Raw genomic sequence first — 16,212 nt, forward strand, 5'->3', positions numbered from 1 at the left:
GGGCAGCTGTTGGCAGCAGATTAACTTTAATTGAAATGATGACAGTGCTTCGGTGCCCCAATGTTGCTGAACCTTTCTGCTTGGTCTGCATTGGACCCAGGCCTTATAATGCCACCTTGTTTTCTCTCCTCCCCGTGAGGCTGCAGGAGCCCTTCCCAAGGGAGATGGCAATTGTGTGGGGATTTTGCTCTCATACCATGCCATTTTCTACACTACTTTTCTGCCAATGTAATTTAAATAATGACTGACAGCAGAGGTGGGGAACCTGTGTTCCTCCAGATGTTGCTGGATCATATGGCATTTTTAGGCCCTCTGTAGTTTGGGTCATTTTAAAGAGAGGCTCTGGCTGCGTACACACTATACACTTAAAGCACATGACTTTCCCTCCCAAAATTCTGGGAAGGATAGTTTACCCCTCACAGAACTACACTTCCCAGCACTGCTGACAAATGACAGTTCTCTGGATTGTTTGGGAGAAGTTACGTGTTTTAAATGTATAGCGTCTATGCAGCCACAGAGACATATGAGCTGTTGCGGTGCAATCTCTGTCGATGGCAGAGTGTCCTCCATAAAACATCAACACTCTTTGCTAGCTTTCACAAGGCTTGTTCTCATGTTACACTGAACAGAGGTACAGACTGTTGCTACATGTATTCAAGTGTTTGTGTGAAAGAGTGTACATTTGTTGCCTTTTGTGCAGTTCAACTACTTTGCACACAGATTTTACACTCGTTGAATACAGTGTGTGAACACCCTTCCACACAATGGGCTGTGCTACCTGAACCCTCCCCATATCTGCTCCAGAGTGTCGGGAGAAACCCCAGAACAGCATGGGGAGGGGAGATCATTCTGTCAAGCAAGCAGAGATGCTTACGCTGACGGAACGATTTTCTTAGCACTATATTGAATACAACCCAATAAGAGTTTGTGGAGGCCTTGGCACTTGTAAGACTTGCATGAATACTTGTGAGGATGTGAAGGGGTTAAAAAAACAACAACAGAAGACCAAGAACAACTAACTGTTAGAAAACATTAGAAGAACATCCTTGATATAATTGATACTTGTAATATATGAGTTCTTTTGTAGCTAGATAAATTGGCAACTTTTAACATGCTACTCTTTTGTCTCCTTCAATTTCAGGAAAACATAAATGATAAAAGCTTCCCCTTCTGGCTGTGGGTTGAAGGGATCCTTGAACTCATTAAGAAACATCTTCTCTTCCTCTGGAATGATGGGTAAGAGTTTCAGAGGCTTGTAGAGGGAGTGGAAAGGGTTGAAATCCTAAATAAATATATTTTGAAGGAATTGCACTTCGGTGTGGGCATCTTACAGCAGTGTCTTACACAGAAGTAAGTACCATTGAATTAATGAGATTTATTCCCAGGTCCTTATATCGGACTGGAGCCTTAATTCTGTTGGCAAAAGTTCCCATTAGCACAGGTTTTGCCTTTTGTATGAATTTCAGTTTGATGCCCTTAAATATTAAAATGGTCCTGGAAATCAAATAAGGCTTGAAAGGAAAAGCAATTCATTCCTTCATAAAGAACCTGAACAGATACTCAGGACAACATAAATCGGAACTTATTTTGGAATTGGCTTCCTTTTTCACTTACTAGCCCTTTGTATATTGCCTGACCAGGAAATGTCCTAGATTGTTTGTGAGGTTAGGTTTTAGGGTTAAATCATCTACTTTTTAAAGTTTTTAATAGTTTACTTTTTTAAAGTTGGAGTCTTGAAATTAAACGTGTTGCTACTGGAAGAAAACACTTTCAGGGCTGCTAACTTGCTAAAGTTTTATTTTTAAAATCAAAAACATACTTAAAGTTAGGTAAGGACAGAAGCATTCATGCAAGATACACTGTACAATACACTGTAAATAAGAAGGAACTGGAACATTCCAAAACAAATTTACAAACATTAAAAAGTGAATACAGCAAAGAGCATCTCAAAATTATTTATGTAGGGTTGGGCCTTAGCTTATAATCCTAGGCACACCTAACAAGGAAGTACAGTAGGGCCCCACTCATACGGCAGGTTAGGTTCCAGACCCCTACCGAAAACTGCAGAAAAGCGGATCAGCTGTACCACGGGGGTCTGGAACCTAACCCGCTGATCGCACCAGAGGAGGAGAAGATCAGATCTTCACCTCCTCGGGTGCGATCAGCTCCAGCGGGAGTCTGATCGCGCCAGAAGAGAAGATTGACTGTAGCTCACTACAGCTGATCTTCCCCTCCTTGGGCGCGATCAGCTGGAGTGCACAAGTCTGACTGCCCCTGAGGAGGATAAGATCAGCTGTAGCATGCTACAGATGATCTTCCCCTCCTCAGGCGCGATCAGCTCAAGCGGGAGTCTGATCGTGGGCGAGATCAGCTGGAGTGCGGGGAGCTCCAGCCCCCCCTCCAGCTGATCACCCCGCTGGTGCCGTATTAACGGAATGCCAAAAAGCGGGGCCCTACTGTAAGTCCTATTGAAAGAAATGAGACTTGTTTCCATGTGAGTGTGTATAAGACATTGTTGGAAAATGCACGTGCAACATGCCACAAAATGTTGCATTCTGGAGTGTTCCTGTTCAGGGTTCTGGCCAGCAGAGGCTTACACTGTTATTTATTGAGCTCTTATAGATGAAAGTCATATTATGGAATCTTATAATTTAATGATTTTTCTATTGTGTACATAGCTTCATATTGCTTTCTATTGGATTAAGTTGTAATAGCAGATTATTGCGTTGGAGTTGTCCCTAAGAGCCCCCTGTTGGTTTGATTTAATATGACCATCTTTAAGTTAGGCCTGTACTGACTGAGAAAATAGACTACAACTCAGCATCCCTTATCATTGGCCATGCTGGCTAGGGCTGATGGAATTTGGAATCCAACAACATCTTCAGGGCATCTCACTGGCTATCTCTGCTTTAGCATTAGTTATGAAGATTGATTTTAAACTTAGGTTATCTTCTAAAGCAAGGTGAGGTATCGCTCATATTTACATACTGAGCATTCTTTACAACCTGGTAAATATGAGAATATCAACAGAAACAGTTTTACATAGGTTTTTCTGAAGGCTGGCAACAATAAATATCATTGGGCACAATCCAGGCAAAAGCTGAGCACTGTAAAGCCCCACTGATTTTTAAAGACTTCTTATTTATTGAATTTATATCCCAGGGCAAAAAACATCAACAAAACATATTTAAAAAAGAATTCTAAAATCAGTCAAAAGTTAAAAACATTATTTTGTGCAGTGATGTCCAAGTTGTCAGGAACAGCTGTCAAACGCCTAGACCAGCGGCTCTCAAACTTTTTTGGTTCGCGGTGCACTGTAAAACATAAAAATTTTCTGGTGCACTTCATGTACAAAATTAAAAATATATTAATATATTTTAAACTATGAATAAAAATAAACTATAGAAAACTTACTTACCCTGTACAAATGGGTTTCTTCTCATTTTTAAAATATTCTTTCATAATATTTGAGGCACACCTAGCCACCTCTTAGGGCGCACCAGTGTGCCTGGGCGCACCATTTGAGAATCACTGGCCTAGGCACACAGGAATGCTTTCAAATTCCTCCTGAATGCCCTTCATCAGTCTGTGCTTCACGCCACTCAAAATCAATGAGGCTGAAGCATGCTTAACTTGCTCCATGCCAAACAAGGGCATTATGCATATGGAACAGTCCTAGGAACAAGAAGTGAAACAGAAGCACAATGGAAGTGATCTCATTTTAAGTGAGGAAGATTTAAGGGCAGGGATGGGGAACCTGTGGCCCTCCAGATGTTGTTTGACTCCAACTCCCATCAGTCCCAGCCAAAACAGCCAATGGTCAGAGATGATGGGTGCTTGAAGTCCGGTAACATCTGGAGGGCCACAGGTTCCCCATCCCTGTTTCAGGGACGGTTCTCATAAAAGGAGCGTAGACGACTCATCACTGTCAAAACACAGTTTAAAAAGCTTATTTTAGATCTGCTGGTAGGCTCTAAATTGCAGCTCTCTAATTAATTGGGTGAACAGTAATTGCTAGAAAGACCTAGCTCAGACTGTGAAACAGCATACAGTGCTGAATTTGTATCCATTTCTCAAAAACAAATTTTAATTGCCCTGAAATTGCTTTTTTATAGAGCGAAATAAACTGTATCTGGGAAAGAAGTCGGGCATAAATAAATCTCTAGAGAGCTATTGTAGCTTGTTATCTGTTGCATATCCAACATATTTTACTGAGAACGTAAAGCGTTTTTTAGTTCACCTTGGATTGCCTTCATTATGAAGGGTACATAATGAAAAGTGGAAATGGAGGGGGGAGGCAAACAGATCAGGATCTGCTGGATGATTTGCAGGGGGGAGGCAAGAGTTTCTAAACAGCAGAAAGGTTCTTTCTTGACCTCTCCATTGTAAATTAAGGTGCTGAAATGAAGAAAGTTCAGGGGGCAGGTTGTATATCTGTGAGTTTCTGAGTTTCCTAGTTGTACAAGACAAATTTCCTCTTCAAAGCATGGAGACAACACTGTTTCTTTAAAATCTTTTTAAAATAAATATCTGTCATGGCTAATTTTGAGCTGATGGATTACCTCTCAGCCTTTCTGATCCACACCTCTAAAATATTGCTACTAATTGGTTGCCTATGACCAGATCTTTGTTAACTCTGCGGGACAAAGATTTGTGTTAGACTCCCTGATCTGTAGTAACTCAAAAGAAATCTGGTTTTGTATATGTAGATCAGGGGTAGAAAGCCTTTTCTTTTCTTTCCTTTTTGGAAGAGGGCCACTTTCCCTTCTTGGTAACCTTCCGAGGGCCACATGCCAGTGGTTGGTGTGGCCAGAGGCAAAATTTGGCAGAGCAACAAACATAAATCTTACCTTTATACAGTAGGCTAATTTCTACCCATCTCTGTCTTCTATCCAGACAAGCAAAAGGCACTACCAGAGTTCAAGAACGTATTCTAGTCAGAGGCCTTTGGGAAAAGGGATTGATTGTTAAACCACTCTGGAAATTGTAGCTGTGTGAGGGAAATCAGGATCTCCTCAACACTCTTAGCACCCTTAACAGACTACAGCTCCCAGGATTCCTTGGGGGAAGCCATGAAGATTAGACAAATTCATGGAGGACAGGGCTATCAATGGCTACTAGCCGTGATGGCTGTGCTGTGCCACCCTAGTCAGAGGCAGCATGCTTCTGAAAACCAGTTGCCGGAAGCCTCAGGAGGGGAGAGTGTTCTTGCACTCGGGTCCTGCTTGCGGGCTTCCCCCAGGCACCTGGTTGGCCACTGTGAGAACAGGATGCTGGACTAGATGGGCCACTGGCCTGATCCAGCAGGCTCTTCTTATGTTCTTATGTTCTTATGGCTCTTTAAAGTTGTACAGGACTGCAGGGCCCGGGTTGGTTTAGAAGTCTTGCTTACCAATGGGAACTTTGTAATGCTTAAAGAGAACGCTGGCCATAAGCAGCAACAAGCAACTGGGAACGCTAATCCCGAAGCAGCTTTGGCAGTTGTAGCACTATAACTCTTGAGGACAGCCGTTCCTAAATTGGGGATCTCTGGATGTTGTTGGGCTTCCACCTGCCGTCATCCCTGACCATGACTAGCTATGATGGCTATGTTCTCCCTCTACGGTCAGAGGCAGTATGCTTCTGAATACTAATTGCTGGAAACCGCGGTGAGGGAGAATGCTCTTGTGCTCAGGTCCTGTTTGCGGGCTTCCCAGAGGCATCTGGTTCGCCACTGTGAAAACAGGATGCTGGACTAGATGGGCCACTGGCCTGATCCAGCAACTAGGCTCTTCTTATGTTCTTATTGGCCATGCTTGCTGGGACTGGTGGGAATTGGGAGTCCAACAATATCTTTAGGGGCTACCAGGTTGGGAAAGGCTCCTTTAGGGTCTTTTTTCCCCCCGGTCCTCTTGCCTCACTAAGAGGGTCAAGCCCGGTCAGAAATGTATTTGTGTGCTTTCTCAGAGGTAGACCGTGTGTGTGTGTTGTTTTTTCAACATTTCAGAAGCATCATAGGCTTTATCAGCAAAGAACAAGAACGCATCTTGCTCAACGATAAGCTAAACGGTACTTTCCTCCTGAGATTCAGTGAAAGTAGCCGAGAAGGAGCAATCACTTTTACCTGGGTAGAAGAAGGGCCAGGAAATGGTAAGCTAAAAAATGGTGTAGTGGTTAAGAGTGTTGGGCCGGGACCTGGGAGACCAGAGTTCAAATCCCTGCTCGGCCATGAAGCTCACTGGGTGATCTTGGGCCAGGCATTGTCTCTCAGCCTCACCTGCCTCACAGAGTTTGTTGTGGGGATAAAATTGGGAGGGGGAGAACCATGTTTGTACGCCACCTTGAACTCCTTGGAGGAAAGGTGGGATATAAATGTAATAATAAATAAATGAATAAACTCTCTTTGCCCATGGAAAGGTTCACCTGCTGACCTGCCCTTCCCATGGAGCAAGTTAGGCCATTTTTTTTCTCATTGGGACTCTCCATAGCCCACCTTCCATCACTGTTTTGAACAAGAACTGATAGCACTTCCACTGAAAGTTTCTGCTTTACAATGCAGGGGAGTGACAGGCAGAGCAATCCAACCTGCTCCCATGCCAGGCTGGTGTGTCCGTGTGTGTGAGTGAGTGGGTTGGAATGAGCGGAGATGTCCCTCTCTGCCCAGCTCTCCTGGCTAAGCCGGGCTTCCACTGGCTGCTGAACATGTGGGAGGGGCCACTGGAAAGCCCCAAAATGGGGGCGTTCTGAGGGTGGGGAGGGGGGTTCCAAGGGGGCTTGAGACCTCTGTCCTGAAGCTCTCCTCACCCCACCACCCTGACATGGTAAATTTGGGGAAGGAAGGGCATGATTGTCTCTGGCCCGATTCTGAAGGTGTTTGGTGCAGACTCCTGGTGTTGCATGAGCTATTTCCTCTGCAGTAACAGCAAAATAAATTTTACTGCAAGGCATTTCACTTCCTCCTTCATCCATGTCCCCTTTCCCCTAACTGTCATTACATGGTGGTTTTGTTTATGTATATATTTTTATTATTTATACCAATTGGGCCAGAGAATCAGAGATTCCAGCTTCTGAGTTGCACCCCAGTTTCCAAAATTTGCTGTCAGGAATGTGCCCCCACTTCCATTTTCATTCTTTTTTTAAAGCAAGTTCTTCCTGTGACCACCTTGGCAGAATTATACAACGAAGCCTTGGCAAGGTTTTGAGACAATCTGATAATGGATGAAACATTGAAGGAGAAGTTGCCAGTCTCTTAGGACCCATGCTCCTGTTTTAACAGCCACTGGACATGGTGTAGTAGGCACAGTCAACCTTTTAACTCCAGTGCCAGGGAAAAAACTCCTCACCTGCTAAATTTCTCTTCAGCTAAAGGCACTGCGTGGGAGTGGGAGAGCACCAAAATCTGAAGGGGAAAAGTTAGATACTAGCACTTTCCGTTCTCTTCATTTCCTACCAGGCAAAGTGCACTGAAGGTTGGGTTTTTAATCTTGCTTTTTAACATTTCCACCCTTTTTTTCTTTTTGCCAGAACCTTCCTTTCACTCAGTGGAACCCTATACAAAGAAGGAACTTTCTGCTGTTAGCCTGCCTGATATTATTCGCAGTTATAAGGTGATGGCGGCTGAGAATATTCCTGAAAATCCACTGAAATTTCTTTATCCAGATATTCCCAAAGACAGTGCATTTGGAAAATACTACTCCAGGCCCAAAGAGAGTGAGTAGTTTCTCTTTTTCTTTTCTTGCTTTGAAAAAGCCGTGTTATGGTTTGTTGTTATGTGCCTTCAAGTCGATTATGACTTATGGTGGCTCTATGAATCAGCGACCTCCAATAGCATCTGTTATAAACCACCCTGTTCAGATCTTGTAAGTTCAGGTCTGTATCTTCCTTTATGGAATCAATCCATCTCTTGTTTGATCTTCTTCTTTTTCTACTCCCTTCGGTTTTCCCCAGCATTGTCTTTTCTAGTGAATTATGTCTTCTCATTATGTGTCCAAAGTATGGTAACCTCAGTTTCATCATTTTAGCTTCTAGTGATAATTCTGGTTTAATTTGTTCTAACACCCAATTATTTGTCTTTTCAGGTCCATGGTACCTGCAAAGCTCTCCTCCATTACCTGTCATTACTTTAGTCTTCTTGACATTCGGCTGTAGTCCTATTTTTGTGCTTTCCTGTTTAATTTTCATCAGCATTTGTTTCAAATCTTTACTGGTTTCTGCTAAGAGTATGGTATCATCTGCATATCTTAAATTATTGATATTTCTCCCTCCAATTTTCATACCTCCTTCATCTTGGTCCAATCCCACTTTCCTTATGAAGTAGGCTCTATAAAGTTTCAGTAGCTGGATTCCTAGCAGTCAGTGCTTGCTCATTTTAACAATAATTTCTGATAATTGTAAACTAAATTAGGAATGATTCCCTGTTTTTTCCTGACCCAAAAGTGGGTCTAGAATGCTGGTGGCAGCTGGGGGAAGAGGGGCAGCTGTGTGGAACGTTGGAGGGGAGATGCACCAGGTGTGTGAAGGGTTAAGTATTTATCCTTATCCAGTGCCCTTCAGATCTCCTCCCTCCCCTCAACTTGGCTGCAAAACATCTAGTTCTGGGCCTGATAATGTATGATGTGACAATTTCTGATATAGCCAGTGTAATTTCAAAGTCGCTGATCGTATGGACAGAATCATTGTTAGCATTGTCTCCAGTCTATTTTTGTTGTAAACGTAAGTTCTAAAGAAACAATGGGAATGCTTTTATTGTAGGAGTGGAGACTCTGTGGCCTTCCAGATATTGTTTAACTCCAGGTCCCATCATCCTTGACTTCTAGCCGTGCTGGCTGGGTCTGATGGGAATTGGAGTCCAACAGCATCTGGAGGACCACAGGTTCTCCATCCCTAAGTAAGGCCTGTACGGTCACTTTTTTTAGTTACTAAAACAAGATTTGTGTACGCTTTCATTTCAGCCTCAGAACCCATGGACGTAGATGGTGGAGGAAAAGGATACATCAAAACTGAATTAATCTCGGTGTCTGAAGTGTGAGTTTGCTGAGAAGACACCTGAATGTACTTTTAAAACACTGTGATAAAATCTCAGAATGAAATCCCAATGTTGTGACAGGGTAGAAGTCACACACACACCTTCCTTGCTGCTTCTGCAGCTTAGACATGTGCCTTCAAAGTGACCTCTGGGGACCAGCAGAGCTGAACAATGTAATTGGTTCATGCCTGTGCTGATTCCGGAAGCTACAGCATGGACCAATCTATCCCCCAGACACACCAGCACTTATTGATGCCTTTGCCACTGCGCACCACCTCTCACCTGCTCACAGTTGTCTCTTTCCCTTGGAACAAAAAAAAAAGATGCGCATGGAGATGTCAAAATAAAATGTTAATATTGGATATTGGTATAATGTGCTTCTTTAACAGTATGTATTTTGAAAGGATAGCCAGATCTTCACCTGAGGAAGGGAGACTCTCCAAGTGAAGCTCCCAAAGAAATAGTTCAAAAGCTGTGGGAATGACTGACAGAGACTGGGCTGAGGGCTGGGCTGAGGGAGGTGATCTGCATAAGGTTGTGTGGTTGCATTGGCGGTTCATCTCAAGAAACGGCAATGCTTTAGGCATCTGCCTAACTGGGGAGAGAAACCTGCTCTAGATTGTCTCCCGCTCCTCTGCTTGCTCAGGGCAATCTTCTTTCATCTGCCCAATCTCTGTATTGTCTTTCTGCATGCTCCTGTCTACTGCCTTTATTCCTTTGTGCAAGATCCCTACCTTCCTAAGTCCAAAATTACGCCCTCCATTCACTAATTCTACCCTCTCTTTGCTGGTCTTTCTCCTTGGAACTCTCCATCTTCAGGTATCCATCCCGTGCCTTCCATTAGCATATTTTAAATGTCTGACGAAAAACTCTCTTCACCCTTGTATTTTTGTCTTTAACTGATCTACCTTTCCCTCCATGCACTCCCTTTTCTAAACTCTCTCTAGATTACTTAGTTTGGAAGGCTGGAGGGCAAGCCCTCTGTCTCCTTGTATGTGTTTTTAAACAGTACCAGTTCTTTTATAATAAAAAAAAAATTGCTGGTTTTCCATCCTAAAGACTCAGTTTACAACAAATAATTGAGAACTTGGTATGCCATAGTAAGGTGCTCAAAATCAAATAATGTTTTAGGATTCTATCTTGGTAATCAATCATGGGATAGGCTCCATCTGTTTTGTAGCCTATCCCATAGTACGGCATCATTGACCATATTTGGGTAAATGGGAGGAGCTATAGCTCAATGGTAGAGCATGCAGAAGGTCCCTGGTCCAGGCCCTGGTAGGGGTAAGAACGTTCCCTGTCTGAAGCTGTGGACGTCCACTGCCTGTCAGTGTGAGACATGTTCCAGTGTTAAATAGGTTTTAATTCGGGCTAGTGCCCAACTTTAAAAAGATCTTGTTGAATGAAAAATGCGTATTGATCCATTGACCATTACAAATCTTATTAATCAAATGTATACAAATTTCAATTAAAATTGAATTAGTCTTGAAGGAAAAAGCAAACGTTCCTAAGATGGCACCACCTTAGAAGAGGGTCTTCTCTAAGTGATTGCATTAAAAAAAATAATGTCTTGTTCAGTTAATCAGGATTGCCTTTTAAAATTGATTTCAAGGGTACTTAATTGAATTACAGCTTGCAGCCCTAGTTTTTAATACCACACAGGCCAAGGTTCCTGACAGGCAACATAGGTGGATCGGGTACAGTAATGTCATGGGGTTTTTTAAATTATGAGTGACATGGAATAACTGGAAGAATTTTGACGGCCTCTCTTCCTTATAGCTTGTTTTGATCCTCTTGCGTGTTCCCATTGTGTCTGCATGAAGGAAGAAATGCTCTGAATAGTTGAAACAGGCCAAAGATACATTCTGTCTGTAGCAAAGTTACAAGGCTACTAACCTCATATATGTTTTTTCTGGTATGCTACTTTTTCTGTGTGGTCTATAGAGTATTCAAACATGTGGTTCCCCCCACCCCACCTCCGATTTCAATCTGAATTTGTGAAGCAGCTCTTTTCAGGCTGCTTCTATTTTGCTATGAATACCTGCGCATGTAGTGCATCAGGTGTGAACCATCCATGCAAGTAAGGATATCCCCACTAAACACAGGCGTGACACATGGCTGTTGAGGAAGAATGGGGATAGCGCCCCCCTTGGGTTTAGGTCACATTTGGTTCACTTTTGCCTCAAGTATTTGCAAGGACAGTGCTTGGCTTAATGAAGGATATGATTATAATTCTATTGTGCTCTGAGGCAGTCCGATTGTGTGTTAGCCGGGCAAGAAACAGGTCTGCTAAGCAGCGTATCTTGCCTTGGGCATCATTTTATGGCTTCCAGCACTTTAAACCTAACACCACTATCTTAGGTATCCTAAAGTTATAGAGGTATCCTATGCTGCAGATATGAGGAACCTGTGATCTCCCATGTTGTTGGATTCTCAGCTCTCATCAGCCACACGCAGCATGGCCTATGGTCAGGAATGACGGGCGCTTGGAGTCCGACAACATCTGGAGATCACGGGTTCCCAGCTTGCCTATACCAGGACTAGAGATCCACTGGTATTCCCGACTCACTAGAAACAGTCATGTTCTTCTTGCGTTTTTTTTTGTTCCTTCTTATCTTGCAGCCATCCTTCCAGACTGCAGAGCACAGATAATCTCTTGCCAATGTCTCCAGAAGATTTTGCTGAAGTCAGACGGGTGATAAGCCCTGCAGAAATTATGGTGAGTAAACAACAGGACAGGCTGCGTTTGAAGCCTAATTTACTCAACAGGGGGCTTTCCTCAGGGAAGACAAGTGCAGGACCCTCAGGGCATGCCCAGCGTCGAGCTCCGTGGAAACCCCGGAGGGAGAGGGAAGCGGAACTGCAATGGCGGCAGGAGAGTCCTGGACAGAGCTGACAGAAATTATTGGACTACAGATAGGGCTGATGGGTTTGCAGGTGACTCCTACTCAGCAGCAACAGTTCAGAGTCAAAAGTGCTTTGGAGAAAATTGATAAACGTCTTTTGCCTTCATTTTCGGCTGGTGAAGACTTTCATGTGTTTTTTCAAGTCTTCGAGCAAGCCTGCAGAAATCAGGAAATTGCTCCCGAGCTGTGGATGAAACTGTTGCGTGGACAAGCTGATGGAGAACTCATGGAGTTGTTGCAAACTCTAGTTGTAGAAGAGGAGAATGACTACTCTTTCTTTAAAGCAGCGGTGAAAGAGCATTTTGCTTCAAATACGGGCTTTTGCCAGCACAAATTTGAGAATATACAAAAGATGGCCAAGGAAAGCTATGGTGCTTTCTCAACAAGAACCTTGAATACCCTGTGTTTGTGGAAGGAAGCGGCAGGAGTTAATACTGTGGAGGAGTTCATGGACCTGATGGCTAGAGAAAGGTTCTATAAAGGACTCCCTGCAGACTTGGCAGTTATTGTTCGGGACCAAGGACCTAAGACCATTAAGGAAGCTGGTCTACTTGCCGACAAGCTAGGTGCAAATCTTGTGCATGACAGTTCGAGCCAGTGGCTTCACCTTTGCTTCAAAGAGCAACAACGGGAAAAGACGACAGAGGCATTAAGGAAGTTCTGGAGCCAGCCAAAGTCACAAGGGGAGGAAAAGAATCCATCCAGTGCACAAGCATCTCCTACTCCCCCAACTTATCTCGTATGCTTTAATTGCAATGAAAGAGGACATGTAAAGCACCAATGTTCCAAAAAAACCCAAAAGCCAGCTGGAGCGTGCCCCAAAGCTCCTACGGTTGCGCCAGTGAGCTGTGCAGAGATGGCAGGACAAGGCAGGGTTGAATCCCCCGAACTTCCTGTACAAACTTCCAGAAGGACCAATGTGGAAGAAGGGATGGGTGGTGAGCCAAGCGCTGCCGTTGCTCAGCCCAGTGGGGTGAGTGTTACTAAGCAGCCCCAAGGAAAGGCACAGGGGGAAGGGCTGGGAGGACAAGCTTCGGGAAATATTGCTATGACTCTCATCCAGCCTGGACAACGGGCGTGGTCTGTTAAACAATTTAGTGAGCCAATTTATATCAACCAGGTTCTTGTTAACGCCTACCAGTATTCTGGTGCAGAATTGAGTTCTGTGGCAAGTAAATTGGTTCAGCCACATCAATATCTACCAGGGGTGAAGTTTGCTGTTAGTCCTTACAAAAGTGAGGCGTTGGAAGTTCCCGTGGCTAAAATTCCCATCCGCTATCAGGGTGAAGAGTGGGAACACACCCTTTTGGTCCACCAGTCTGGTAATCCATGGATTTTTTTACTTGGGAATGATACTGTTTTTAAAAGACTTTCTATGCAACCAACAAAGTCAAAAGCTAGGGCAGGGGCCTGTGATGGAAGAGTTAACACCTGCCAGCTGTCTGTGGATTGGAAGAGCTAATCCCTCAAGGCATCTCTCCCAATGAACCAGTCCCCATAGCAACGCCTGTTGAAAGCAGGGAAGCCGAGGAGGAGGGAGATAGCCCAGAGGCGGTGAATTCTTATGCTGATGCTCCTGCCGCTGAGGTAGATAATGCATTGTTAGGGACCACCATTGCTCTGTCTGCTAACTTTTGTTTAAAGAAGTAAAGCTGCGAGTTTTCTGGACAAATGGATAGTTGTATCAAGAGTTCATTCTTCAAGGGAATGCACTATGTTGGAAGCCAAATCCAGTTCTTAATCACTGAACACTAGTATGGTTGATAAAGTGGTCTAATTCCCCAGAGCATTAACAATAAGTCTGCTCTAGGAAACTGTTGGCACTCTGAGGTCCCCTTCCTCAGAGTAAGAAGCTGGAAAGGGGTGGTGGCAGTTACTACTGGGAATTTACTCCTGGAGGAGGGAGAGTTTGCTTGGGAAGCAGAGACCCAAAAGAGTTGGGACTGTTCTCAGAAACAAAGAACCCCGCTTGGGGTGCTGAGGTCAAGGGACCCTAGAGGGACAATCTTTGACAAAACACACCCAAGAAATTCACACACAGTGCACCCATCCCTGAGAGTAACTTGACCTTAAATGACACAGGCAAATACTTCTGCCTGCAAAAGAATTAATAAACTCTACAGGTGTGCATGAGCAGCTCATCTCCAGAAATGAAAGCTGGTCTTGCGTAGGTTCAGCCGTTCAGCTATTAGCCAAAATTGCTTCTGCATATATATTTATTATCCACCTTTCTTGGAAGACCTCCAGACATTGGCTAGCTGTAAGCTCTGTATTTCCTGTGCTGAGCAGGGCCGTAGACCAGATGGCCCACAAAGCCTCCTTCAAATCTGAGTCCTCAAGGTAACATAGCCTAACTTAAGGTGAAATGCGGTGGCTTATTCAAAGCTACTCAGTAAGCTTTATAGCGGATGCTAGTGCAGGACTTCTGCATGCGTATATATCCAAGCAACCTCATTTGAATAATAATGATTAGTACTCAGAAAATGGCTCTTGAGCTGGTTAAAAGCAGGTTTGTGGAATCAAATGGTCTGTGAAAGTGTGCAGTGTAAATTATGAGTATCATTCTTCATTTTGAGTTGGGTAACCTGTTTTTTCTTTTCCAGATATGTTCAGAATATGCAACATAAGAGCTGCTGGGTACGCCTGCATCAAGTCTTACGTCACTTTCATATCTACAGCTAGTGGAGGACCTATTGAGGCTCTAGGAGGATGCAGCATTTGGTCTCTTAGGCTGTGAATATGGCTCTGCATAATGTATCAGTACCATACTGCTTTGTTTGCCGAAAGAGCATCTAGAAAACTAAAAATGCTTTTGTATTCCTAAAATAGTGGTTTAAACTAGTAGTCCAGTACATAACTTATTTTCCTGCAACTCTGTTCTGTGTCAGTCCAAATTCATGGCTAAGTTGTTTTTTAGAAGTAAAATTCCAAACAATAAAGGGGGGGGCGTGTTGCATACATGCCAACCTTTTCCCTGTAAAATTGAATGTTCTTTCAAAAACAAAACACCAAGAATGTTTGAGAGAGGGTGTGAAGTGTAAGACTTAAGTACATCTTGCCCTGCAGAAATCCAGTCTGGTTCATTGCTGCCTCAAACAGAGCAGGGCTTATTGGCAGGATTGTAAGGGGCAAAATACATTCAAAGCAGGACTCCTTTGTGTGACAGGTATAGCTCCTAAGGGTACAGCTTGTTTATTTGGAATTATGTCCCACTCTGCTCCATGGGACTTAACTCAAGTACATTGCTTTTAGCCCCATTCTAGCACTGATGGCACCTTTTGTTGCCTTCATGGAACAGGTGCCACTAGCCTTGGTGTGGGATCAAGTGAAAATGTGTTGCATGAGGGGGGGTGAGGTAATGCCAGAAAAAAAGATCACTAACACTGCAGAGCGTTGGGGGAGGCAGTAGGAAGACAGAACTGAATGCCTCCTTATCCTGTAAGATCTTTGGGCTTAACTATAGATTACATGCAGCTACGCTTCTTCTAGGGAAAACATTAACTCTTGTGCTCTTCCAATTCCTTTTCCCTTTCTAGGATTTCAAACGTCCGTTTGCAAAAATAAACTGTTTCTGCCCGTCTTACCTGGAGGGTGTTTGCATATATTGTTGGCCCTTAAATGACAAGAAGTAATAGTTTTTCAACTTTTCACTTTAAAAAAGGGCAAAGGGGATTGGAAGGTGAAGTTGTGGCACTGATTGCTATAGAGCTCAACACCACCCTTATCATTGCTAGTGCCATACCCTAATTTTACAGAACAGAATGCCCTATTTGAAGTGGCCCTAAATACAGGTTCTCTGACATGCCGGCATGCTTTCATGATTTACCCTTGAAGCATTTAGACGGGATAGAGTTCTTTTAGGTAATACATACTGCCCTTACAACCATGCAAAGGTGATGTCAGTTTTTCCATGTGGCTTGGTGAGTGGGCTTGCGTGTTCCAATGAACTCTGTGAGCGATGCCCTCTGGAGTCATGTACTCCCAGCAGGGTCACCCATGGCAGTAAGGTCAAGGGAGAGGAACCAGACAAAGAACGATCCAAGAAAGTCCTCAACGGCAGAACAGGCAGAAGCTAACAATGTGTACGTTACAATGGCTGTGATGGCGGTTTATCCTATGCCATTGGATCAAAGCCTTTTTCTGTCAAGATTGTGTGTTGATCGTCGTGCACCGATCTCCCCACATAAAACAAACTCACGCACAGGTGTCTTCCAAAATCCAATCCAAGACAGTGTTGGAACTCTCCCATAAAATGATCAAGTTGCAAAACTCCAAAATGTTGATTATCTAAGCAACGCTGCT

At 43.7% G+C, this 16,212-nt stretch overlaps 1 protein-coding gene across 4 annotated transcripts in view; it reads left to right on the plus strand.

Annotated features, from left to right (window-relative positions):
* The window catches only part of STAT1 (signal transducer and activator of transcription 1), a 51,072-nt gene extending 35,579 nt beyond the window's left edge, over positions 1–15,493 (plus strand). For all 4 annotated transcript variants that reach the window (XM_061608196.1, XM_061608195.1, XM_061608197.1 and 1 more), the window contains 6 exons: positions 1,142–1,236; positions 5,987–6,129; positions 7,504–7,689; positions 8,931–9,003; positions 11,627–11,723; positions 14,514–15,493. In XM_061608196.1, the coding sequence (XP_061464180.1) occupies positions 1,142–1,236; positions 5,987–6,129; positions 7,504–7,689; positions 8,931–9,003; positions 11,627–11,723; positions 14,514–14,537 (618 nt within the window). In that variant the 3' untranslated portion in view covers positions 14,538–15,493. The remainder of the gene's footprint in view (positions 1–1,141; positions 1,237–5,986; positions 6,130–7,503; positions 7,690–8,930; positions 9,004–11,626; positions 11,724–14,513) is intronic.
* The last annotated feature ends 719 nt before the right edge of the window (positions 15,494–16,212 follow it).

The sequence above is a fragment of the Rhineura floridana genome, chromosome 2 (genome assembly GCF_030035675.1).
Source record: "Rhineura floridana isolate rRhiFlo1 chromosome 2, rRhiFlo1.hap2, whole genome shotgun sequence".
NCBI classification, from domain to species: Eukaryota; Metazoa; Chordata; class Lepidosauria; order Squamata; family Rhineuridae; genus Rhineura; species Rhineura floridana.